Raw genomic sequence first — 25,992 nt, forward strand, 5'->3', positions numbered from 1 at the left:
CACTGGATCAGTCGGGGAGCACTGGAACAAGAGCATCACAACTTCTGGCAGAAGTACTTCAACAGGGAAATGCACCCATTCTCTGGTCAGGTTCATCGGCAACCAGAGATGTGCAACCCAGCTCATGTTTGAGAAAAACACTTTTTCAAAGTTATCAGAGGCTTTGACCATCGGGGTTTGGTCCCTGTGCCTGTGTGTAGAGAGAAAGACAGCGGGAAGCTCCAATACAAATGGATATCCTAGAGAGAAATGAAAAGGTGTTCCTGTAAAGTCATTCCTTTCTCCTTCAGGAACCTGTAAATTCCAAGGGAAGGGTAAGAGTAAAGAATTGTTGATTCAAAATATGGAGGCCTGGCGTTGTTCAATCCACAGCCTGTAAAAAGAGAGGTATAAGGAATGCCTTAATGTGAACCCATGATGTGTTAAAGGAGCTAGAGGCCTTGCTGTAGGTTCTCTGACGCTGGCTCTTCATCTTTCCCTTGTGACTTCCAGCTGAAATCAGTCTGGCAATGACTTGGGTCTGGAATTTGAAGGGTTATGAGACTCCAAGTTATGAGACAGTCTGAGATCCAAGTCAGATGGATGAATTCAACTTCTGATGAGACATAATGGGACCCATAGTTTCTCAGTGGGGGTACCATTTGTTGAAACAAAAGCATAGCCTTTTCCTCCAATGTAGCAGTTTCCCTGCTACATTCAAGAGGGAAAATACCTCCTTTTTTGCTTTTGATTTTCCATGTCATATATCCACTGAATATGGAGGTGGTGGTCTTAACGCCACAGTGTTCTCTTAAAAGCCAAACTGCTTCTCCCTAAGAGCAGTGCCTACAGTGCCTTGTGGGATTGGTCCCTTTATACCAGAATTTATTTTGTAGCGACACTGGGCAGGGGTTATAATAACCCTATCAGGGCAGAAAATATCCAAGGCTGTGCTTCCTGCCATCACTGGCTGAAGCGATTATACTGATTGGAGCTCTGAAACTCCACACTGGGGAGAGGGGCTGCAGTTGGGAACATCCCCTGATATTGCGGGGCCTGGGGCTGGTGCCCTTGCAGGTTTCCCGAATTGGGGTTAACAGCTGCATCAAAATGATTTCCCTTCTTACACCTGGGACAGGGTCCAAGACGTGTTCTCACAGAAGCACATATGGGAGGTGCCCTGCAGTCTGGTGATAGCACAGCGGTAGGGCATTTGCCTTGCACGCAGCCAACATGGCCGACGTGAGTTCGATTCGGAGAGCCCGGCAAGCTACCGAGAGTATCTCTCCCGCACGGCAGAGCCTGGCAAGCTCCCCGTGATGTATTCGATATGCCAAACACAGTAACAACAAAGTCTCCAATGGAGACGTTACTGGGCCCACTCGAGCAAATCGATGATCAAAGGGAGGGCCTTTACTTTACTGCAGTCCTTAAGAAAGTGACCTGGTTTTCCACAATTAAAACATCTGTAGAGTATGGGCTTCAAAAGCCTTCATTGCACTGTATGTTTAACAGAACCAACATTCCTGTATGCTTTCAAATACCCCATTATATCTTCCTTCTCTTTGATAGGAAGCAGAATGGCCTGGCAATCCTCATTAGCATTTTCAGAGGCCAATTGTATAGTCAACTGCTCCTGAATTTCCTTACCCTTAACATGCATTTCAATGGCTTCCATCAACCTTATTAAGTCTTCATAAGGTTCTGAGGCCCTCTGGACAATCTTAGTAAAACTTCCCTTAAATCCTGCATCTGCATCAATCTTCTCTCATGCACGCAGGCCTGTGTCACGGACATAAGCAAAAACAGCAGGAGACAAGGTGACTTGCCTTTTTGGGTTGTGCCATTTCCCTTCAACTATTAACATCTCATAAATCAATTTAATCCCTGAAAGTTTTCATCCAGCATGGCCTAGGCCCTGAAGCTTTGCCTTTGAGCCACATCCTCCACTGCAAGTACTGAGAAGGGCTTAAGCACATCTTAGCAACCATGTGAAAATCTTGAGGTACCCAGTAATTTTTTGTAGTACTGCTATTTATTCAGCCACTGATTAGCTGATTGAATTGGGCATGAACTCCACCCAGTAAGACTTTTTACTCCAGTCTGTAAGATACTCCCTACAGTACAGAGATGTAGGCCCGTACATGGCACAGGCACAGGCCCCCCCAAAATAAAAAGCCACTCTCAAACCACAATGGTGGCTGGCAGGAGCTGGGTGGAGACATGCAGGGACTGACAGAACAGCATGCAAGGTGCTTGCCTTCACACAGCTGACCCAGGTTCAATCCCCAGGACCCCATATGGTCTCTCAAGTTTTGTCAGGAGTGATCCCTGAGTGCAGAGTCAAGAGTAAGGCCCAGACACTGCCAGGTGTGAACCCAAATCAGAAAATGCAAAGTTTAAGTACCTAGTTATGCAGGCCAGGAAAATCTCCCATAAACCAGACAGCATAACCCACCCCCTCCCAGATAATTGTACTCATTTTCCCAGTGAATACTAAAGATTCAGAAAATTCAGGCAAAGTAGAAGCAATTGTATTTTGCAATTTTTTTCTTCCAATGATTTGTAAACTTCTCCCACACTGTAATGAACAGATAAGTAGCTTCCAAAATTTAACTATTACATTTCAGAATGTCATACTTACATTCTTCAAATATTAAGGTTACAAACAACACATATCCCTTGCAGTTAAAAGCATTTGTTCCATCCAATTATGGGAAGAAACTTAACATCTCAAACTCTGGTTCTAAACGTTACATATTATAGCCATTTAAATCTGATTATATTGACACCTATTAATCCAGTATCTTCAGCTTCGTCCTTTGTTTTTCACATATATAACGAGATCCTTTTCTACCTTCTTTTAGGTAGGAAAGTAATCATTTAAGGTTAATCGGACAGCTAAAGAACTTTGGTAAAGTGAAGTATGTTTATATGAGCAAAATACCTATATTTAAGATTCATCATTAACTACAGTATAGTGTCAATGGGATCAAACTTCTAGGCTTCACAGACCTGATTCCTTTTGAAATATGGGAACCATACTATGATATTAATCTAACTCAAGTCTTGTTCTCTGCTCCACATGACTTTTCTCATTCTAAATGTTAGTTTCTCTAAGTCTTACTGGCTTGGTCTGTACTTGCACTGCCCCAAAAATTCTTAGGCTAAGAATCTAAGCTGTGGTACCCAACTTAAAACACCTTTTGCATCTTTAAAATCTCAAAGTAGTTGAAAGCAGCAGGTAAACATGGAACATCTTTCTAGAACACCAACTTTACATTAAACACGTAACATTAGAAAGTAAATGTGTACTTCTCAGTGAGACCACTCAAGTTCTCATAACCAACTCAGTATGGTTTCAGACTTTGGAAAACTACAGAAAACCATGTTTACTTATAAAATAAATGCACCTGTAAATGTTCAATGTCCATTTGAAATGTCTAAAACACGTACCATTTTTATTGACAGGTCATCTAAGCTTCACACAAAGCTCTTCCCTAGATGACACTGAAACAAGGCAGGTAGACTGTTTTATCTATATAACTGCACTAACAATATTTACACCTTCGAACAGCTTACCAAATAGACCAATCATATCCAAATTGTGTGAAACAATTCAAATGTACAAAATATACGTAAAAAAAATTTAACTAATTGTACTGAAATTAAATTTATAATTCCCAATAACAAGAATTTACGTAACAGCGCAATTTCCCCTAGTTGTGATTTTTAAAAAGGCTTATTAAACAAGGGATGAGTTCACTTGCTTAGATATTTGAAATGGAACTTTATTCTGATTCTAAACAAAAAGGAATGGGAATGACAGTAACAAACAAGATTTCACCAATGAATATTGTGATGTGTGATTGCAGCAGTCTTTGATCTGAAACTCAAAGGAGACAACTGAAGTTCCAAAACAGCTAAATATGAGGTCCAAAAAAAAAAAAAAGTTTTTCACTCGAAGCCCATTCATCTCTTTCAGCATTAGCTATACAATAAAGTGGCAAACACGCTGCACCACTGACATCACAGGACAGTTGCCTATAAAACTAGACTTCTGACGCTGGGCTCCAGCTTCATCTCCTCACAGGTCATCATCCTCATCCGGGAGAGCAGTTGTCTGAGCAACCTGAACAGAGGGGATGCAAGTGATTAAAACTCCGTATCAAAACCACTAAGACTGGATGGAACAGCCAACCAAACAACCGCAAAACACCCATCCTACCTCTAAATCGTGCTCGTACTGTGCTGCCAAGGCTGGGTCCATGACCACCTCGGGGGGAGCGAGAGCAGGCATGGCAACAAACTCTAAGTTTGGATCTCCGATTAATTTTCTAGCAAGCCAAAGGAAGGGCTTTTCAAAGTTGTAGTTACTTTTGGCAGAAATATCATAGTACTGTTTAAAAGAAAGAATTTTGAAAATTTTATTACTCAAAATAAATCCTCAAATTCCCCAACGCTAAGATTCTTCCAAGCCATAAGCTAAAAGACTTTATAAATCACTCTAATAAATCAACTACTTCCATATTTTAACCAATGTTCTATAAAGAAGCCCGTTACCTGCAGATTCTTCTTTCGGTGGAAGACAATAGACTTTGCCTTCACTTTCCTGTCCTTGATATCCACTTTGTTGCCACATAACACAATGGGGATGTTTTCACATACTCGAACTAGATCTCTATGCCAGTTGGGCACATTCTTATAAGTAACTCTTGATGTCACATCAAACATTATAATGGCACACTGGGCTGAAAGAAAAATCGACACCTCAAAATTTGCGATAAAGGGTTTTTTTTTTAAAAAAAAAAAAACCAAGACCTAACTCTAGAGAATCGCTGGGCTTCTGTCTAAAACGTTCCATCGCTGTAGTATATTGCGGAGCAACCCCCTTGACCCACAAGGCCACCTTGGGCCCTCTCCATCTCCCTGTGATGTCGTGAACCCGCCTCACCCCCCCCCCAGATCTAGAGGCACGCCGCGCTGACACCCCAACGTCCAGGAACGCTCTCCCCCAAGGGCCCTCAATGGCCGCGTGTGCCCACACCCACGTGCTCGGCTACCACCAGCGGGGCGTCCGCGCCAAGTGTGAGGACCAGCCCGTGCGGGGTGACGTTGCCGGCGGACTCCTTTTTTCAGGGCGTGACGCAAAGTGACGAACAACCCGCCCCCCCCCCACACTCATTACTTGGCGTCTGGCTCCAGCCCGCGTCACCTTCCCTCCCACCCCCCCCAAAAAACGCCCCCAACAAAAGAACGCGGACCCCCCGTGCCCCCGCGCCACTTCTCCAACGGCCACGCGGTCCGCGGGGGGCCGGGCCGGGCCCGCGGGCGGGAGTCGGAGGACACCGGGAGCGGGGGACAAAGGGCCGCCCGCGGCGGCGTGACAGGGCGCGGACACGTGCGGCCTCACCTTGGATGTAGTAGCCGTCCCGCAGGCCGCCGAACTTCTCCTGGCCGGCCGTGTCCCACACGTTGAACTTGATGGGGCCGCGGTTGGTGTGGAAGACGAGCGGGTGCACCTCGACGCCCAGGGTGGCTGCGGCGGGCGGGGCGAGAGGGGGTGAGGGGGTGCGGGGCGCGGGGAGCCGCCCGCCGCCCGCCGGGCCCGCACCTACCGACATACTTCTTCTCGAACTCGCCCGTCAGGTGGCGCTTCACGAAGGTGGTCTTGCCCGTGCCGCCGTCGCCCACCAGCACCAGCTGCGGGGAGCGGGCGTGAGCGGCCGGCGCCCCCCGCCCGCCCCGCCCCCGCGCCCCCCGCGCCCCGCACCTACTTTAAACTGCACTTGCGGTTCTCCTTGGGCGGCCATGACGAGCTGCTGCGGGGAGAGACGCGTCAGGCCGACACGTGCGGCACAAAGGCGCGGCCTGAGGCGCGCGGCCCCGCCCGGCGCCATCCGGCCCGGCCCGGCCTCGGCCGCCTCGCCGCCGCCGCCGCCGCCGCGCCTCAGGCCGGGCCGCAACCGCCCGCCGCGGCCCGCGCCTCAGGCCGCCCGCCCGCCCGCCCGCCCGCCGCCTACCCGCCGCCCGGCCCGCCGCCGCCGCCGCCGCCGCCGCGGCTTTCGCGCCCGCCGCCCGCCACCGCCGCCGCCGCTACCTTCCAGAAGCGTCTCCGGACCCGTCTGACTGAGCGCTGGGAAGATGGCGGAAGCGCGATTCAAATACCCCGAGACGCAGCCGACGCCGGCGCGCGCGGGCCGCGGGGCGGGGCAACGGCGCGAAGCCGCCTCCACGTGACCACCGCGCACGCGCACGCACGCGCCCGCCGGCCGCGGGGCCCACGTGCGGCGGCCCGGAAGGGCGGGCTCCCGCGCGCGCATGCGCCGCCCCCGCCCCCGCCCTGCGCGCCGCGCGCCCGCCGCATCCCTCCGCGCCTCAGATGCTTATGCAGCGGCAGGGCGTTTGCCTTGCGCGCCCCCCGCCCGGCCGAACCTGGTTCGAGTCCTCCGCGCCTCTCGAAGAGCCAGGCAAGCTACCGAGAGTATCTCGCCGGCACGGCAAAGCCTGGCAAGCTCCCCGTGGCGTATTCCATATGCCAAACACAGTAACAAGTCTCACGATGCCCGCTCGAGCAAATCGATGACCAGCGGGAGGACAGTGCTACTTACATAGTAAGGTTGATGGAAGCCGTTGAAATGCAGGGTAAGGGTAAGGAAAGTCCGGAGCTGTTGACTAAACAATTGGTTTTGAAAATGCTAATGAGGATTGCCAGGCCATTCTGCTCCCTATCAAAGAGAAGGAAGATATAATGGGGTATTTGAAAGCATGCAGGAATGTTGGTTCTGTTAAACATGTGGTGCAGATGAAGGCTTTTGAAGCCTATACTGTACAGAGGCAAGCTCAGAAAAGATGTTTTAATTGTGCAAAACCAGGTCACTGTCGTAAGGACTGCAGGGCACCTCCCAAACGTGCTACTGTGACAGCACCTCCTGGGCCCTGTCCCAGGTGTAAGAGGGGATATCACTGGGCCAGAAAGTGTTACTTCAGATTGGATGCAGCTGTTGACCCCAGTTTGGGAAACCTGCAAGGGCACCAGCCCCAGGCCCCGCAATATCAGGGGATGTTCCCAGCTGCAGCGCCTCTCCCCAGTGTGGAGTTTCAGAGCTCCAATCAGAGCCAGTGATGGGGTTGCTATAACCCCTGCCCAGTGTCGCTACAAAATAAATTCTGGTATAAAGGGACAAGTCCCACAAGGCACTGTAGGCACTACTCTTGGGGAGAAGCAGTTTGACTTTTAAGAGAACACTGTGGCGTTAAGACCACCACCTCTCCATATTCAGTGGATATATGACATGGAAAATCAAAAGCAAAAAAGGAGGTATTTTCCCTCTTGAATGTAGCAGGGAAACTGCTACATTGGAGGAAAAGGCTATGCTTTTGTTTCAACAAATGGTACCCCCACTGAGAAACTATGGGTCCCATTATGTCTCATCAGAAGTTGAATTCATCCACCTGACTTGGATCTCAGACTGCCAGAGTCTCATAACCCTTCAAATTCCAGACCCAAGTCATTGCCAGACTGATTTCAGCTGGAAGTCACACGGGAAAGAAGAAGAGCCAGCGTCAGAGAACCTACAGCAAGGCCTCTAGCTCCTTTAACACATCATGAGTTCACATTACAGTATTCCTTATACCCCTCTTTTACAGGCTGTGGATTGGACAACGCCAGGCCTCCATATTTTGAATCAACAGTGCTTTACTCTTACCCTTCCCTTGGAATTTACAGGTTCCTGAAGGAGAAAGGAATGACTTGACAGGAACACCTTTTCATTTCTCTCTAGGATATCCATTTGTATTGGAGCTTCCCGCTGTCTTTCTCTCTACTCACAGGCACAGGGACCAAACCCTGATGGTCAAAGCCTCTGATAACTTTGGAAAAGTGTTTTTCTCAAACATAAGCTAGGTTGCACATCTATGACTGCTGATAAACCTGACCAGAGAATGGCTGCATTCCTCTGCTGAAGTACTCCTGCCAGAAGTTGTGATGCTCCTGTTCCAGTGCTCCCCGACTGATCCAGTGCTCCCTGAAATTTATTGGACTCCTAATAGTTGCTCCCCTGGGACTCGTTGCTGCAACTACTAATGATGCTGTTATAGGAACACCTTCAGTTTTGATCCAGACACTTCATTTCTTCAGGTAAAGGCCCTCCCGTTGATCGTCGATTTGCTCGAGCGGGCCCAGTAACGTCTCCACTGGAGACTTTGTTGTTACTGTGTCTGGCATATCGAATACTCTCGGTAGCTTGCCGGGCTCTCCGAGAGGGGCGGAGGAATCGAACTCGGGTCGGCCATGTTGGCCGCTTGTAAGGCAGACGCCCTACCCGCTGTGCTATCGCTCCAGCCCTCATTTAATGGGATTAAATGACTCTCATCATTGGTGACTCTCATCACCCCTGGACAGTGCAGGACAATTGGATGCTCTGGGTCCAGGGTTGGACTGAAATCTTAATACAACTAAGACTGTATTGTGATTTGGAATTGTTCCTCTGTTTCAAATTTTGTGTTTTTGGAAAAAGAAAAAGGGGGAAATGTAGGATAACACGGTTTTGTTCTTCCTTTGTAGCCTCAGGTAGTTTAGGTTTATTGGGTTGCTCCCATCACAGTGCTCCCATTCCTCTGTGTTTTTGGTAACTTTTTTTCTTTGTGCTCTGTTGACTTGTAAATATTGTTTTTCTCTTCTCCCTAAGTTCTTTGCATAGTTTATTCAGAGCAATGTCCTTTTTGTATGGACACAAGACAGTATGCTTTTGTTATGTATCTCAGTGATATTTCCCTCCTGGGCATCTGTTCTCTCACCTAAGCCTCAGCTGCCATTACTTCCTAGCGCCCCCAAAGCAGGGTCCCCACGAGGGACTGGATGGAACCAGGGCAAGCGGTATGCTATGTGCTACCCTGGTATCATCGAGATGGGACTGGCCAAAGTGCCACAATGCTTACCTATAAGTTAAGAGCTTGGTCATGGACAAATGCTATCATGATCCAAAAAGTAATAACTAGATTTGGACCCTGCTAGGGTTAGGAATGATTAATCTGGCCTGAGCGCTGTAGTCTGAGTCTGTGGCAAGAAGTTCCCAGGAGAGCTGCCCTACAAGCCTCAATGGTATCTCTTAACTGTGTCCATACAAAAATAACTAGTATTAAGATGTTGATAGTTATTGAACTAGGAAAGGAGAAAAACACTTGAGGAGGTATTTTGCCTGGGTCATTTAGGAAGGGCTTTACCTTTTCGGTGGGCCCTCAGGAAGGGCTATGTTGATTTTGCTACCTGACTGAGTGCAGTGTCAGCCCAGAGTGTGGGGGAGTTGGAGAGGCAAGAGAGCTGGGGAGAGAGAGGAGAGAGCAGGGCAGCAAGATGGACCAAGGAGAGAATAGCAAGGGGGACAGAGAGAGAGAAAAGAATGTAGAAGAATACAGGAGCAGGCACGTGGAAAGAGAGAGTCGAGGCTGCGAGATGGAGCGTAGAGAGATGAGCGGGGGAGACAGAAGGAGACAGGAATGAGGAGCAGTGTGAGACTAGAATGGGAGGCTCAGAGAGACTGGGGCAGGCGCATGGGGAGAATGGAATAAATGGCCGTTGAGCTGTCTGGGTTGCTTGGTCAAGTGACCCTGGGAGTGGCCCCCACGGTCCTGAGCGGTGCTGGGCGGTGCTGGCTTCACAAAGAGGACAAGGATCATCCCCCTTTTAGCAAGAGAAACCTAAAGAGCAGTCTACTGCAACCCCAGGAGGCACACACAGAGTCTGCGAGAGACCTGTGGTTCTCGGCACCTGGTCCAGTGCAAGCGGAGGCCCCAGGCTGTAACAGACTCCACAGGTCTGGGTGATCCGTGTGGGCAGTGCTGGTGTGCTTGGGTGCTGTGAGCACCGTGCCTGCAGGGAGACAGGGGACCCCTGACATCAGGCCCCGCTAGCCTCTCCCCTGCCTCTAAGCTGGGTCCTTCCCCATACCATAAACTGTAACTATACCCCTCTTCAGAGGATTCTACATCCTTTTACCCCATTACTGAATTGGTGGAACTAGGCGCCTGCTACTGGCGTGGGCGGTAGTTTGGGGCTCTGCCCCTGGCGCTGTGGCCAGTGACACACCGGCCGCTCTCGGGTTCCTGGCCAGGGCTCACTCTGTGCAGTGCTGAATGTCCTGCACTCCAGCCCTCTGAACTGTCACCGTTTCCAGCCATGGCTCTATCTCCCTCCAGGCCCACCTGTCTGGAGGCAAGTCACCTGCTCAGTTTCTTGTGTCTTACGCTCCATTTTCTCAACTTTGTCTGTTTTCCCCACGAGGCCCGCCCCCCCCTCTTGTATTCTTTAGCCTGAAGTCCTGTCCTGTTAGCAAATATGCTTTACTTCATCTCTTCTGTTTCCCCGGAAAAGTCTCCTAGCTTGCTCTGAATATGTCTGTCCAAAGCCGGACCCAGTATTTTCTGAAGCGTTGCTGAATCTGTTAACCATTAATTCAATGACTTTATATTTATTTATTGCCACACCATGCAGTGCTCTGGGGCTACACTCTGTTCTGTTCTGGGGAATTACCAGGTGTCAGGGACCAACTCCAGGCCTCCTGCATGCAACAAATGTACTGAGCTCATTGAAATCTCTCTCTGGTTCTCAGTTATCATTATTTTTTTTTTTTGGTTTGTTTTTGGATCCTACCTGATCAGTCCTGGAGGTCTCCAGGAACCAAAATGACTATTGAGGCTGGAGACGATGCTGACCCAGGCACAATCTCATCTCTGGTATCACAAAGTGTCTCCTGAGCCCCATGAGAAATGATTCCCATGTGTGAAGCCAGGAGTATGCCGGGAGCAGCTCTGGGTTTGTTTTCCCCTCCACAAATAAAGGCCAAAATGTGAAGTGCAAGCAACAGTACAGGGTATAAGACACTGCCTTGCATGTAGCCGACCCTGGTTTGATCCCAGACATGGCATATGGTCCCCTGAGCACTGCTAGAGGTGATCCTGAGGGCCTAGAGTGAGTCCTGAGCAAAGCAGGGTTACCTCCCCTCCCCAACAATAGTGACTGTGGGCAGGGTATGGTCCAAAGGGCTGCAACACGTTTTGGAATGCAGGAGACTTGGGTTTGATTTCTGGCACCTATAAGATGAACTCCCAAGTATTGAGCCTGGAGTAGCCCCTGGCACCTTCAACTGTAGGCCGAAACCCACCCACCCACCACCAACCTACCAGTCTAAATAATGACTGTGTGGAACCATGGAAGAGCACATGCCTGAAGACCTGGGTTCAATTCCGGCACTGCTAAGACAGCAACAACATCAGTGTGCCCAAGAGGGAGGCAATATTGTTTAGCCGCTCAAGTGCTAAGGGGCACGAAACTTCCTGCCAGGTCTCAGCCAACCAGCACTGCTGGGGGTGGACCTGAGGATGTCATGCTGCTCTAGAGTGCCAGCGTGCCAGGTATCAAACCAGCTCACGGGACTAGCTCCGGGCCCTTACGGAGAGACACTTTATGATATGAAGGAAAGAAAAAAGTTAACTTGCGAAACTGGGATTAGTCGAATGTAGAGAACTGAAGACATATTCTAGGGGGGGGGGGAAATGATGGTGAAAGTTTAAAAACAAGCCAAGAGGGAAAAATTGCTGAGTTGAAGAGTGGCCCGCCCCGCCCCTCTGCGAGGTCCCGCCCCTTCACCCTCCCCTCTGCCAGGCCCCGCCCCTCTGCCAGACCCCCACCCAACCAGGCCCCGACCCCTACTCACTAGGAACCCGCCCGTACCTGTGGCCCCTGCGGAGCCTGGTTGGCTGAGCCCTTTCCGGCTTCCAGGTGCCTCCCTTCCCCGCCCCCGTACATCACTCCCGCCAGGACTCCGCCCCTCACTGGACCCGCCCTCCCTGCAGGCCCTGCCCTTTCCTTTAGGCACCACCCTTCGCCCACAAGGACCCTCACCCCTCAGGCCCCCCCCACCCGCGCCACCTCCTCACTAGGCCCCGCCCTTCTCCTAAGGCCCCGCCCACAAACCACGCCCTTTTATCAGGCTCCTCCCCTCCCGCCAGGTTTCCCCCCCCCTCGATCGCCAGGACCAGCTTTTTCCTTCAGGCCCCGCCCTGTCCACCAGGCGCCGCCCTTCCCGTTTGCCCCGCCCACTAGCCCCACCCTCCCCCCCATGCTTCGCTCATCAACTCCGCCCATCAGGCCCCGCCCCCATCAGGCCCCGCCCCAACAGACCCCTCCTCAATAAATCCCGGCCAGCAGGCCCCAACCTTCCTTTAGGTCCCGCCCCTAGGCCCCACCCTTCCTTTAGGTCCTGCCCAACTGTCCCCGCCCTTCCCGTAGGTCCTGCCCAGCTGGCCCCGCCCAGCTGGGCCCGCCTCTCCGCCCCGCCCCCGGTCTGGGCTCCCCGCGGAGCGAACATGCGCAGAGCGGGCCGCGGTTGCCGTGGCAGCGCGGGCCCGAGGGGCGGCTGCTACGCGGATCGGCTTGGTGGCGGCTGCGGCCCGGGGCCCGCGGCCCAGCAGAGGAGGCGCCGGACGACCGAGCCGGGCCGCGGGGATGCGGGACCGACTGGCCGAGCTGCGGGCGGTGAGCGCGGATAGCGGTTCGGGCCGGCGGGGGTGGGGGTTCGGAACCGGGCTGGGACTCTCCCGGCCTGCACGGAGCACTGTCTTCTCTCGCCCCCCGGGGGTCCCCGCTCGGACCCGCGGGAAGCTTTGGAGCCCCCAAGGCGCAGGGTCGGACCAGGGGTGGGCGGGGACCCGCAGATGATCGGGTTCCAATATCAGCACCGCTTAGGGCGGGAGTGAGCCCGGACCAGAGTCAGGGGTGATCTGAGCACAGAGCCAGGGGTGATCCCGAGCACAGTCAGGGGTGATTTCGAGCACAGAACCAGGGGTGAGCCCGGAGCAGAGTCAGGGGTGATCCCAAGCACAGTCAGGGGTGATCCCAAGCACAGAGCCAGGGGTGATTCCAGAGCAGAGCCAGGGGTGAGCTTGACCACAGTCGGGTGATCCCGAGCATAGAGCCAGGGATTCTCCTGAGCACAGAGCCAGGGGTCATCCCAAGCACAGTCAGGGGTGACCCGAGCACAGAGCCAGGGGTGATCCCAGAGCAGAGCCAGGGGTGATCCCGAGCACAGTCAGGGGTGATCCCGGGCACAGTCAGGGCTGAGCCCGGGCACAGTCCGGGGTGATTCCGGAGCAGAGTCAGGGGTGATCCCGAGCACAGAGTCAAGAGTGATCCCGGGCACAGTCAGGGGTGAGCCCGAGCACAGTCAGGGGTGAGCCCGAGAATAGTCAGGGGTGATCCTGGAGCAGAGTCAGGGGTGACCCCGGGCACAGTTAGGTGTGAGCTTGAGCACAGTCAAGGGTGAGCCCGGAGCAGAGTCAGGGGTGATCCCGGGCACAGTCAGGGGTGAGCTCGAGCACAGTCAAGGGTGAGCCCGGAGCAGAGTCAGGGGTGATCCCGGGCACAGTCAGGGGGAACTCAAGAACAGTCAGGGGTGATCCCGGAGCAGAGTTAGGGGTGATCCCAGGCACAGAGTCAGGGGTGAGCCCGGAGCATCATCAGGAGTGATCCCGTAGCACAGAACAGGGAATGACCCCTGAGCACAGAACTCGGAGTGACCCCTGAGCACAGAACTCGGAGTGACCCCTGAGCACAGAGCCAGGAATCACCCCTGCACACAGACAGAGCCAGGGATGACCCCTGAGCATAGAGCCGGGGGTGATCCCTAAGCACAGAGCCGGGAGTGACCCCTGAGCACAGAGCCAGGAGTGTGACCCTTGAGCACAGAGGCAGGAATGTTCCCTGGCGCTGCTGGATACTCCCCAAAGTAACAGAACAGGCGCTGCCCATGCCGGACTTGCTGGGGCTCCACAGTTGGGAAAGCAGTGAGTGCCAGTCCTGGCAGAAGAGAGAGTCTGCTCCCCGGCTTCTCCCTCCACCCCGCCCCCTCGTGGAACCCCTTTTCCCCGGGGCAGGGGTGTGGTTCCTGCAGGCATCCAGCCCTGTGGGCCGTGGGGAATCTTGGTGGGAGAAGGACATGGGCACCTTCGTGTTCTCCAGCCCCAGCCACACACCTGCTTCCACCTGGGGTGGAGCCAGAGCATCTGCCTGCCTGGCCAAAACGCGCAGCAGAACCTTCCCCTTCTGCTTGGTCCACTGGGGGGAGTAACTTCCTGCCTCTCAAAACTCCAGGTTTCCTCAGAATGTGCCTTTTGTCCCTTCTTAGAAGAAAAGTGATTTATCCATTACCCTGTGGGAGAAGGTGGGAGAAAGTGCCGTGTAACTCTCGGTGCTTTTAACAATGCATTTTGTTGCTGGTAGTTTTGCTTCCTGTACGCTGTCCTCTTACCTCTGTCGGTTTCCATGTGAAACATGCTGCTCCTTGCTTTTTGCTTTTGGGCCATGGGAAGATGCTCAGGGGCCACTGCTGGCCATGCCAGGTTCACACACCCCGAGCCCTGGATCTTCTCCCGGCCTCCCCACCTCCCTGCATGTCCACTCTGACACCTTCCTGCACTTCGAAAGGAGTGGTTCGCTCTGCGAGGAGCCGGGCTGACCCCCCTGACCTGGTCACACCTTCTGGGGATCCCCCAGAATGGCTCTTCCTCGGGAAGGCCCCTTGCACCCTCAGCTTCCCTGTCTTTGCTGTTCGGGCTGTTCCTGGACCGCGAGCCTCCAAGAAAGCCGGGAGCACAGGGGGATTGCAGGCCTGCACTGGAGGGGACGGGCTGGTCATGGGGACTGCAGGCTCTGTATGACGGGGTGGATGTGGCCAGGTGGAGGGCTGGGCAGAGCGAGAGCCTCACTGGGCTGTGGGGACTGTGCTGTGCCTCGTCCTTCCTCTACATGTCCCCCCAAGTGGCTGTGGGCCCCGGCGCAGCCTGAGCTAGCCCTGAGGGAAGGGCCAGAGGAGGGGTTGTGGGGTCCAGGGGGCCACTGCTTATCCCTGGGCTGTGGGATCAGCCATCCAAAGGGCAGAACAGTGGCTTGGTGGCCAAGAGGCTTCCCCTCCGGAGCAAGTGAAGGATGAGTGAGCTGGGGAGAGAGGGGCGGATCCGCAGGGGCCACTGCGGAGGCCACCACTACATGGGGCAGGGTGGGGCTCGGGTCCAGTCAGTGACAGCAGACCTGGGCTGCCATGGGAACTGGGCTGGGTGGCCCCAAGGGCCCCTGGGCTGGGGGAGGAACAGCACCTCCCCAGGGGCTTGTGTTTTTCCGCTACTCCAGCTCTTGGGTTTGCTCCCGCCCTGGGCCTCTCAGCATACCACCCCGAGGGGCCCGCCAGGCCCAGCCCCCTTGAATGGGTCTCCGTCACACAGATAGTGTGTGTGTGAGTGTGTGTGTGTGTGTATGTGTGTGCACCCAGAACACTCCTAACTGACAGCACACAGACGGTGTATGTGTGTGCGCGCACCAGACTCCCGACTGTCAGCACACACACACAGTGTGTGTGTGTGAGTGTGTGTGTGTGTGTGTGTATCTATAATACAAGCTGGCTGTAAGCACACATGAATAGGTGTATGTGACCGTAGGCATACCAGGCTGGCTGTAAGGACATGTGAACGGGTATATGTGACTATAGGCACACCAGGCTGGCTGTAAGTACAAATGGATGAGTGCATGCATGGCAAGAGACACATCCCAACTCAGCACACAGGGACAGAGTGTGACTGCATGTGTGCACAGCTGGAGTCCTTACATGAGCGCACCTGGCACATATGTCTGTGCTCGCAGTAGCATAATGGTAGAATTAAGATGAATACCTCATGGTGGGTTAATTTTATGGACTTTTGGGGATGCTGAGTGATTTTCTTCCTAAAGGCGTCAGGCCCCACAGAGCCAGAGGAGGACCTTTTCCTTAGATGCACTCCAGTCATCCCCTATGAGAGTGACCGCCCTGGGGGACTGACCATCCAGGGGGAGTGGCCATGTAGGGAGAGTGATCATCCTGTGGAGTGACCATCCAGGGGGAGTGACCGTCCTGTGGAGTGATCATCCTGGGGGAGTGACCATTCAGGGGGAGTGACCCTTGTTCTTTAAGCTGGGGTGACCAGCGTCCCCATGTGTGTCCTCAGAGGATGAACTCGCTCACTCTTGACCTTCTTTCTTTGTGTCCATGTAGACCCTCTTTCCAAACCAGCAGCCCTTCTGGTGTCACGGCCAGCAGGGTCAGTGAGATGGGGTGGGGGCTCACCATGACTCAGGGTGCTGCCAGGGTATCCTGAGGGGCCACAGGTGAAAATTGAGGCAGTGGAGTTTCTGGCTTGAGACTGGGGCCGCCCAGGGGGAGGAGGTGGGCAGGAGAGAAGCCTGTCAGGCAAAGCTGGAGGGACGTGGCACCGTCCAGCCCCTGTGACAGGAGGTCCCGCCCCACGTTGCCGCGTCCAGCCGGGCTGTGTGCGGTTGTGGTGGCCGCCGGTCCGGATGAGTTTCGCTGCTTCTGTCCGCGTGAGCCCCGTCTCCTGTTTCCCACTGCAGTGTAAGACAGATGAAGATGAACACCCCAGCGTGGTGGTCGTTGAGAAGGACCATTTCATGGACGATTTCTTCCACCAGGTGAGCCAGAGGGTCTGTGCTGGGAGCGTCCCTTGGCGCCTGCTGCTTGGCCGGCTCCCACTCAGGGTGCTGCTCCCTGGGTGCGGGCACATGGTGGGCCTTCAACGTGACAGGCCAGGCTCGGCCCTGAAACCGCTTCCCAGAAGGCGAGAGCGTCCTGGAGGCTCTCAGGATGGGTGTGTGGGCCACCGTTCCGGGGAGCACTGAGGAGGGAGAGTGGGGACTGGGGAGGCTGCACCCAAGCCCCGTGGCCACCAGGACTGGGTGCTCTGCGGGCTCCGGCCTCGGGTCTCGGCTGCGCCTCCAGATCTCTTGATGCGTATTTCCTTAAGTCCCGGCACAGGACAGGCCCTCACTCCCGGTCTCAGCTGTGAGCCTGCGTCCCACGTCTGACCTGGGGCCAGTTGAACTCTGTGACCCCTTTACTTGATGGTGTTTAGGGACTCCAGGGGCTGTACCTGGCAGTGCTTGGGAGGTCATGAAATGCCCAGAACTGACCCCTGGGTGCCCTCCAGGCCAGCTCCCCGCATACAGATACTGTGTCCTGGTGCCCTTGAACGTGACAGTCTGGCCGGATGGGTTTCAGCCGCTTTAAGTGCCCGAGTCGGCGTTAAACCCACCCATAGTCTCCGTGGCCCTCATCTGTGCTGGATTCTAACCTTTGAGCTGCTGATAGCAGGATGTGGAGTTCCTGGGGTTCTGGGGAAGCCAGCCTTTCTGGGAGATGGAGACTGAGCCTGGAGTGGGCGCTGAGTGCTGTGGGCTAGGGGAGGGGCTGGGGCTGTGGCCTCCTCGCTCTGACAGGCCGTGCCAAGCGCCTTCGACGGGTCCTGCCACCGTGGCACATCCTGAAGGCCACCAGAGCTGCCCTGGCAGTGCGGGCACCTGCGGCCCCACCGGGAAGCTGGTGTTCAGCCCTCACCAGACTGTCCGGACTGTCTCTCTGGTGGCATCTGGTCAAACTTCCACCTGTGTCCTGTGCTGCGGGCTCGGAGCCACGTGGCCACGCTCTGGCTCTTCTCACTTGCTTCCTCACGTGGCTGGTGTATGTTTGCCCCCCCCACCCCCCCACTGCTTCCCTTCCTGGGTGTGCCGGGGATCTGGCCTGGCTCCTTGAGGCCTGCCGAGAACCAGCCTTCTCGTCACCCACCGGGGAACCCTTGTCGAGGTTCCCCGGTGGGTTTTGCAGAGCGAGGGATGCCCCGTGGCTCGGATACCAGCATGGATGCTGGCTGTGGGGCTGCCGTCGAGGAGCTGCTGTGAGCCTCCCTCCGGGAGGACAATGCTCTCAGAGGCATGTCATGTGACATCTATTCGGCGGGCTATAGCCCGGCAGCCATAGGCTCAGGAAGATTCTTGCTGCGGGCCAGACTTGGCCGTGGGTGCAAGTCAAGGACGGCCACTTGGGAAAGGGTCCCCCTCTGTACAGGGCTTTCGACCCAGAAGGATGGTCTCCGGGGAGCCGCTTCCTGCGGGTTGACGCCGTCTTCTCTTCTCGAGGTCGAGGAGATCAGACACGGGATAATGCGGATCTCACAGCACGTGGAGGAGGTCAAGAAGAACCACAGCATCATTCTCTCGGCACCGAACCCAGAGGGAAGTAAGTGGCCGTTTCTCGAGGCCGTCTCTTCCCCTCGCTGGGAAGTGAGTCTGTAGTGGGTCTGCATCCTCTTCCCTTCGCGCTGGCGGTTGACAGTTTGCTGAGGATGTTGCACCGGCCTGGCCATGGTCAGCTGCCGTATGTGTGCTACAGGGGCATTCTCAGTGTAGACGTGTCAGTCACACGTGGGCAGCCACTGTGGCACTCACACATCTCCTTGCTTGTGGTGCTCCGGGGCCATGGCCTTTCTGTGGTGCTCGGACACTGTCGAGCCACGGAGAGAGCACAGCTGGGGGTGGGCCCCAGGCCACGGCCAGAGCATGGCCGGGGTGTGGTGCCGGGGCCACGGAGAGTACGGTCAGGGTTGCTTGGCTACAGGCGGGGCTCTGGGGCTCCCGGCTTGTGGCCATGTGCTTGAGAGAGGCCACCCAAGCCCTGCTGTGCCCCGTTGGACCCCACCCCTCCTGCTGATTCCGCCCCTGGCTGGGACCGGTCCGTGGTGTCAGGAGCTGATGGACCCGCCTGGGGGTTCCGGGCGCTCTCAGGTCCGGCGGCTGCCCCAGATCCTTTGCCTATGGGGTGCCACGGCCTCCCCATGCGCAGTGTTGAAAGGGCTCGAGGAAGCTGCTCTGCAGGGCTGTGGGGCTCTCAGCTCCACTGGACCCATACGGTATCCACGGCTGACTGGGGCGGGGGGAGAATCCTCACTCGGGAGGTACCAGGAGGCGACCTCCCTCGGCCCCCCGGAACGTGGCTTCCTCCCCTCCTGGTGGGCCCATCGGTGCAGCCAGAACCTCCTTCCCTGCCTGGGGGGGGGCTCTCCTTGCACCCTCTGGCCGATGTTCTCTGACCCACAGTCCCAGCGCGCACAGGAGCGCGGCTCACTCAGACCCTGGAGTCCTGGGCAGATAGACTGATGCTGAGAATCATGTTGCTTTTTGCTTTTCTTGTTCTCTGTAACTCTTCTTCTCCTTTTGCTTTTCTGGGCGGGGGGGGGGGGGGTGGTTTTTAAGAATCCACTTCCCGTGGTAGCTGTGGTTTCGGTCAGCGCTGTTGGGATAGCACTGCCTCGTTAGAGTTGGGTTTACATTTCGCTTGTCACCTCTGCGTGGTGCAGGAGCCATGTGGAGACGAACTTCTAGAGCCCGCAGGCCGGACTGTTTGCCGGGAACAGCTTTCTGGTGGTGTGTTTGCTGGGTGTGATTGATGTTGGATACTGCAGCTCAGATGCCTCCCCCTGCCCCGTTTTTTAATTTTAAAGAGATAAAAGAGGAGCTTGAAGATCTGAACAAAGAAATCAAGAAAACTGCAAATAAAATTCGAGCCAAGTTGAAGTGTGAGTGACAGTTTCATTTGTATTGAATTACCGATGGTGCAAGTAAGACACTTGTTAGTTTCCGTCATTTTCCTCTCCTGTGGTGCTGAGGGCTGAGTCCAGACCCCCTTCCCCCCCCCCCCCCCCCCCGCAAGGCCAAAGCTCTACCACTGAGGGGCTGGAGCAATAGCACAGCGGGTAGGGCGTTTGCCTTGCATGCGACTGACCCGGGATCGATTCCCAGCATCCCATATGGTCCCCTGAGCACTGCCAGGAGTAACTCCTGAGTGCAGAGCCAGGAGTAACCCCTGTACATCGCCAGGTGTGACCCAAAAAAGCAAATAAATAAATAAACAAAGCTCTAACACTGAGCCCAGGCACCCCCCCCCCCCCACCAAGGCCAAGGCTCTGAGCCCAACTATAGGGAATTTTGCATTTTTTTGCTAACGAAGATATGTGAGGTGAATAGTTTTTGAGATGGATTCCAAGTTTTGGGGAGACAGCTCAGTGGGCTAGAGCACATGCTTTTTGTGTCAGAGGCTCAGGTTTGACCTCTGGCCCACACAGTCACCTCAACTGCCCCCGGAACGGCCAACACACCAGCCGGGGTACCCCAGCACAATGTCTCCAGACTCTGGGGTGACGGATTCTTCTCCATCCAATAGTTTGGGGTTGTTGATGGCGAGAGGTGCCCTGGGCCCCGTCTTCTCTCCTGAGGGAGCCCTGGGGGCACCTGGGGGCTGAGGGCGGCGGGGGGGGCCTGGTTTCTGGGCTTTCCCAGCAGGTTGGTGAGTCTCTGACACTGACGCAGGGCAAGTTCCTCCTGGTGGGTCCAGTGCTCGCACGTTTGCCTGACCCCTGTCACCTGAGTGACATCTGGATCGTGGTCCTGGGCTCCCAGCCCCGTGTCTTGCTTCGATTCATCTTTCTTCTGTCCCTTAGGGATGACCACTGTGTTTTAAAATCACTTTGAATTCTTTCATTATTTTTGGTTTTGGAGGTCACCCCGGTGGTGCTCTGGGCTGACTCCTGGTTCTGCACTCAGGAATCCCCCTGGGTGGGGCTCGGGGATCGGACCCGGGTCGGGCATGTGCCAGCTTATCCATCGTCGGTATCTGCCGTTTCCCTCATTTGTTTTTACGCTGTACCTGCCCCATCGCTGTGAGGAGCATGTGCGCTTGGGACGTCTGGCTTCGGCTCCCTCCCGCTGTGTGCAGGGGCCGTCCCCTTCTATCTCACCCTCTGTGGTTTGAGAGTGGGCTTGGAGAGGGGGGGATGTCCCTTCCCGGTAACAGCTCCCTCCTGCTTGCTTGCAGCCATGGAGCAGAGTCTGCAGCAGGACGAGAGCGCTGGCCGCACATCGGCGGCCCTCCGGATCCAGAGAACCCAGGTAGGCTGGAGAGATGGGGCTGCGGCCTCCTCCCCAGCTTCCTGCCAGCGACCTGCTGGCACACAGGGAGGGAGTGCTCACGGGCGGCGCTCCTCATGACAGATGGCTACCACAGGCTGCCCACTGCTCACCTCCAGGGCACAGTCACCTAGGGCTGGCTTTCCTTGGACCGCATCTTCCCATGAGGGCGCTGACCACATCTCCCCATGGGGGCACTGACCACGTCTCCTCATGAGGGCGTTGATAGCATCTCCCCGTGAGAGCGGTGACCGCATCTCCCCATGAGGGCGCTGACTGCCTCTCCCTGTCCCTAGCACTTGGTGCTGTCGCGGAAGTTCGTGGAGGTCATGACGGAGTACAACGAGGCGCAGACCCAGTTCCGGGAGCGCAGCAAAGGGCGCATCCTGCGGCAGCTGGAGATCAGTGAGTGGGGGACCAGGCGCATCCAGCTGGGTACTTGCCCGAGTCGCAGACCTGAAGGCTCCCGTCTGTGGAATCAGCCAGACGCTTAGTTACTTGTTCCCTTCAGAAAATCCTTGGCGAGTCAGCCTTGAGTCACGTCCTGGTCACTGCGAGATCTGGAAAGCCTTTGGCCATATCTTCATTTTCTTTTCTTTTCTATTTTTTGTTTTGTTTTGTTTTGTTTTGGGGCCACACCCAGCGGTGCTCAGGGGCTCACTCCTGGCCCTGGGCTCAGGGTCACTCCGGGGCCTGCACTCAGGGTCACTCCTGGCCCTATGCTCAGGGTCACTTCTGGCAGTGCTCAGGGTCACTTCTGGCCCTGGGCTCAGGGTCACTCCTGGCGGTGCTCAGGGGACCACATGTGGAGCCCTGAGGAGTCAAACCCGGGACATGTGCAAGGCCAGGGCCTCCCCTGGGGCCAGGGCATTTGCTTCCTAGATGGAGCAGCCGCTCACTCCCACCCACACGAGTTCCTTGCCCCTTCCTGCCTCCCTTGGTATATCTCTATCTCTCCCCCACCCCCGCCCTGTCCCAGCACCTTTAGGGGCAGTGCCACCTCAGGGAGTTGGCGCTTTCTGTTTTACTTAAAGAAGGTTGATTTCTGGGGAGCATGGAGTGAGTGTTCTTTCTCAGAAAAGGTGTCAGTGAGCCAGAGTCAGGGCCCCTGGTCACACTCTGCAGAAAGACTAAGGCTCCCAGGGACGGGTCAGGACGTGCTCCCTCTGAGAGCTCCTCGGTGCCCTTGCAGCCGGGAGGACCACCACAGACCAGGAGCTGGAGGAGATGCTGGAGAGCGGGAACCCATCCATCTTCACATCTGATGTGAGCGTGGGCGCGGGTGTGTGTGAATGTGTGAGTGTGTGTGACTGAGTGTGTGTGAGTGTGTGTGTATGAGTGTGTGCATTCATGTGAGTGTGTGTGTGTGCGCGTTCATTTGAATGTGTGTGAGTGTGAGTGTGTGCCTTTGAGTGTGTGAGTGTGTACGTAAGCATGTGAGCGTGTGAGTGTGAGTGTGTATGTATGAGTATGTGAGTGTATGTGAGTGTGTGAATCCATGAGTATGTGAGTGTGTATGTGTGTGTGAATGTATGAGTGTGTGTGTGAGTATGTGAGTGTGTGTGAGTGTGTGAATGAGTATGTGATTGTGTGTGTGTCAGTATGTATGAGTATGTGTGTGTGTGTGAATGTATGAGTACGTGAGTGTGTGTGAGTGTGTGAATGTATGAATATATGAGTGGGTGTGTGTGAATATGTGAATGTGTGAGTATGTGATTGTGTGTGTCAGTTTGTGTGTGTGAGTGTGTGTTTGCTGACGTGTGTACATGGCCCTGGCTGCTGCCCTCCAGCTCCTACTCTCCCATGTCTCCCAGATCATCTCAGACTCGCAGATCACCAGGCAGGCCCTCAGTGAGATCGAACTGCGCCATAGGGACATCCTGAAGCTGGAGGGCAGCATCCGCGAGCTGCACGACATGTTCCTGGACATGGCCATGTTTGTGGAGACCCAGGTGGGTACCAGTGAAGGGACCGTCGGCAACCGGAGGCTACAGGGGTGACTCCTTGTCCACGGGTTGTGTGAGTGTCATGATGCCGTGGTCAGTGTGTGTGCGGTGGCCACGGGACCTTGGGCACAGACCCCATGCTGAATGGCAGGATGGCGGTGGTGGGGCGGGTCCCCTCCCTAGGGTGTGTCAGGATGGCTGGGAGAAGCCACGAGCCCACAGCAGTAGCAGAGCTGACTCCCGGCTGCGGGAGGCCGGCGTTTGCTGGGGATGGCCTGTGAGAAGCAGGGCCTCACGCTGTGGACACCTCCAGTGACCAGTGTCCTCTCAGTGTGAAACGCCTGTTGCAGGGTGAGATGATCAACAACATAGAGAAGAACGTGGCGCAGGCCACGGACTACGTGGAGCACGCGAAGGAGGAGACCAAGAAGGCCATCAAGTTCCATAGCAGGGCGAAGAGGGTGAGGCCAGGGCAGGGCCATCTGCCTCGCTCTGTGGGTGTCCCTGTCCCCTCAGTCGGAGACACTGGCCACGGCTCTGACCCGGCCGCACTGACCCAGCTAACCCGCTCACGTCTCTCTGACAGAAAAGGTGGATCCTGCTGGCCGTGGCCACGGTCCTGGCTCTACTGATCGTCCTCATTGTCACGCTGTCGGTGACCAAGTGACAGCACGAGCGGCCGCCCCGCAGTAAGTGACCCTTGTCTGCAGCCCCCTCTTCCCACTCGCATGGCACCACAGGCCCTGGTGCTGGCCTCGGCATGCAGGGCTGGAGCCGGGCACACGTACCCTCAGGCAGGCTGGCCTGAACCATCACAGAGTGACCTCCGTGACCGAGGCCTTGCAGAAGCTACATGTCCTCACCGTTCGCTCGGATAAGGGATGGAACTGAGGACAGGAAAGGGGATGAGGGTGGCTGGACCAGCTCATTTCTATTGGGGTTAAGAAATGCTCTTTGTTAAAATGAAAACTCTACCTCTTGAGAGGGCTGGGAGCCAGAGGTTGGCCCATAACGGGGAAGGGTCACTTCACTGGGTGTGAGCCCCTGGGGACACAAGTGTCCTCCGTCCCGTCCCATTCTGGGGACATGAGTGTCCCTCCCTCCTGTCCTGTCCTGGGGACACAAGCGTTCTTCCGTCCCATCCTGTCCTGGGGACATGAGCATCCCTCCCTTCCGTCCCGTCCTGGGGACACGAGCGTCTCTCCTTCCCGTTCCATTCTGGGACACGAGTGTCCCTCCGTCCCTTCCCATACTGGGACACGAGCATCCCTTCGTCCCGTCCTGTCTTGGGGATACGAGCATCCCTTCCTCCCGTCCCGTCCTGGGGACACGAGCGTCCCTGTCTCACGTCTTATCTCCGTGACATTGTTCCCTCCCTCCCATCCTAGGGTGCGCTGGGCAGGCAGGTGCAGCCTTGGACAGCGGCTCTACTGCCCTCCGCTGTCCTCTGTCCTGGGAACGCAGATTCCTGGACCTCTGCAGTGTCCACGACCTCTCGTCACTCCTCATGTGTCGTGGCACCCTGAGGCGAGGCAGGAGTCTCAGGATGTGCGGCGAGCGGAGAGGGGACCGTGGGCTGTGGCCTCACTCCCAGCCAGGCCCACAGTAGATGCTGGGACTGTTCCCAGACAGCTCTGCGCTGATGTCCAGAGGCCTCTCTGAATAGCATCTCTGTCCCCAGAGGTGCCATGTGGGGCTGAACTGGCCAGCGGTCAGCAGGACAGCATACCTGAGTGCAGACAGGGACAGTGGGGCAGAGAGTGGGGGCTCAGGTCTGTCTGCCTACATGGGCAAGACAGCGGCATGGACACTTGAGGATGGCCCTTCTGTGGGACATTGCAGCCAAACTGGTGTACTAGTACGGAGACCCCGTGTCCAGCTCTGGCCTTGCACGAAGGGGATGGACCATTGGACTGCCTCCACATGAGCAGGACTTAGTCTGGCAGTGAGAAAGGGACGTGTGGACGCACTGAGTTGGAGGATGGGGTGTGGTGGGGCTCAGGAGGGAGACAGAGTGTGGACAGGCTCAGGAGGGGGTGTCCCGAGTGGCCACAGTGGAGCTGGCGGGCCTCGGCACTGTCTCTTGAGAGTCCGGAGGTTTCCCGGGGCGGATGAGGTTTTCCTCCCGTGTCCTGGGGTTGGGTTGTCCGACTCGGGGTGCCCATAGCTGTCAGTGCTGCGTCTGCCCTGCTCGGGTGTTTCTGGGGAGGGGTTTGGGCTTGAGGCGCTCAGTGATGTCAGGAGTGATGTCACACCGTCTTCCCTTTGGTCTCATGCAGATCCGTGCTTTCTCTGTCTCACAGAGAGGGGTCTGCATTGTTTGTCAAGCAGTCGTTTTGCTCGTGACCCCGGGAATCGTCGTAGCAATCTCCCCTGAGTCCTGCACCAGCCGTGGTCTCTCCCTGGAAGCCCGGAGCAGCTGCACACATCTGGCTTGGTGCGGAGCCGTCGAGCGAGGGTCATGGCAGCAGCAGCTGGGCCGACACCATGCACAGGACAACGGGAGCCGCCTCTGCTGCCTGAAGTGAGGGGCGGCTGCAAATCTCTTTTCTTGTTTCATTTTGGTATTTCAGTGTCACAGATGCTTGTAAATTTTGATGAGGACTGTTTACGTTATGAAGAGATTAGCTACCAGGCTTGTCCTCTCCCTGCTAAATGCAAATTAAGACACATACATTTTGTACTAGGTTTTTATTCCTCTTGCTTGTTGGCCTGTAGCTTCGTGGGTGACTATGTCCACGTCTGCCCACGGGAAGCTGGTCGTTGGCCCAGAGATTGGGGGTGCTCGCCACCCCCCGAAGCCTTCAGAGCCTCTGTCCCCAGTGATGTGTCAGGCCTGCCTGGCCGGTCCCTGGGTCCATGGTGCCCGTACCAGGACACTTGTCTCTTCCATATCCCTGGGAATGAAACTCGCGTTCCCCCATCACGTGGATAGAACCGAAACTCAAGGTGGCGTGAGAACAAAGATGTCATTTCTCAACTCAGGGGATTTGTTGCTCGACACCAAGTGTCCTTGATCACCTTGATGCCTGGTTGCATGCCCACTGCCGGCGGGCCCAGTTTATAGAACTCTGATGAGCATCCTTAGTGCACATCGAAGCTTTTTAGCATAACATGCTTCACTTTTACACGTAAAATATGTGACATACTTATTAATGAGAGGATATCTGTAGAGGTGACAGTGAGTCTGAATTTTGAAGGAGCACCTGGAGGAAACCCCTTGGAGTGGGT

The 25,992-nt window shown here is 55.5% G+C and overlaps 2 protein-coding genes across 3 annotated transcripts; one reads left to right on the plus strand and one right to left on the minus strand.

Moving 5' to 3' along the window:
* Positions 1-3,749: 3,749 nt before the first annotated feature.
* On the minus strand, positions 3,750-6,159 carry RAN (RAN, member RAS oncogene family). Of its 2 annotated transcripts, none has more exons than XM_056115620.1 (7): positions 6,080-6,159; positions 5,757-5,801; positions 5,598-5,682; positions 5,393-5,518; positions 4,543-4,730; positions 4,208-4,378; positions 3,750-4,111 (listed from the first exon to the last, which is right to left on the minus strand). In XM_056115620.1, exons 2-7 carry the CDS (start codon positions 5,790-5,792, stop codon positions 4,067-4,069), a joined length of 651 nt encoding a protein of 216 aa, XP_055971595.1. In that variant the 5' UTR covers positions 5,793-5,801; positions 6,080-6,159; the 3' UTR covers positions 3,750-4,066. The 2 variants fall into 2 exon arrangements, with proteins under 2 accessions (XP_055971595.1, XP_055971596.1); XM_056115621.1 differs by having other exon boundaries at positions 5,757-5,798; positions 6,080-6,132.
* A 6,208-nt stretch (positions 6,160-12,367) lies between these two features.
* On the plus strand, positions 12,368-23,428 carry STX2 (syntaxin 2). The gene is made up of 10 exons (XM_056115619.1): positions 12,368-12,514; positions 16,415-16,492; positions 17,993-18,092; positions 19,354-19,428; positions 20,724-20,797; positions 21,112-21,220; positions 22,008-22,081; positions 22,630-22,767; positions 23,112-23,222; positions 23,348-23,428. The coding sequence occupies exons 1-10, from the start codon at positions 12,485-12,487 to the stop codon at positions 23,426-23,428; spliced, it is 870 nt and encodes a 289-aa protein (XP_055971594.1). The 5' UTR covers positions 12,368-12,484.
* Positions 23,429-25,992: the final 2,564 nt, after the last annotated feature.

This window comes from Sorex fumeus, unplaced genomic scaffold, assembly GCF_029834395.1.
Source record: "Sorex fumeus unplaced genomic scaffold, SorFum_2.1 ptg000029l, whole genome shotgun sequence".
NCBI lineage: Eukaryota > Metazoa > Chordata > Mammalia > Eulipotyphla > Soricidae > Sorex > Sorex fumeus.

Bases quoted from the DNA above. Each gene is read 5' to 3' on its own strand.
- RAN (XM_056115620.1), bottom strand. From the start codon at position 5,792: ATGGCCGCCCAAGGAGAACCGCAAGTGCAGTTTAAA. The intron at 5,519-5,597 runs GTAGGTGCGGGC...CGCCCGCCGCAG, and splicing joins GTTCGAGAAGAAGTATGTCG to CCACCCTGGGCGTCGAGGTG. The intron at 4,112-4,207 runs GTAGGATGGGTG...CCCTCTGTTCAG, and splicing joins AGTACGAGCACGATTTAGAG to GTTGCTCAGACAACTGCTCT.
- STX2 (XM_056115619.1), top strand. From the start codon at position 12,485: ATGCGGGACCGACTGGCCGAGCTGCGGGCG. The intron at 12,515-16,414 runs GTGAGCGCGGAT...TTCCCACTGCAG, and splicing joins GACTGGCCGAGCTGCGGGCG to TGTAAGACAGATGAAGATGA. The intron at 22,768-23,111 runs GTGGGTACCAGT...CGCCTGTTGCAG, and splicing joins CCATGTTTGTGGAGACCCAG to GGTGAGATGATCAACAACAT.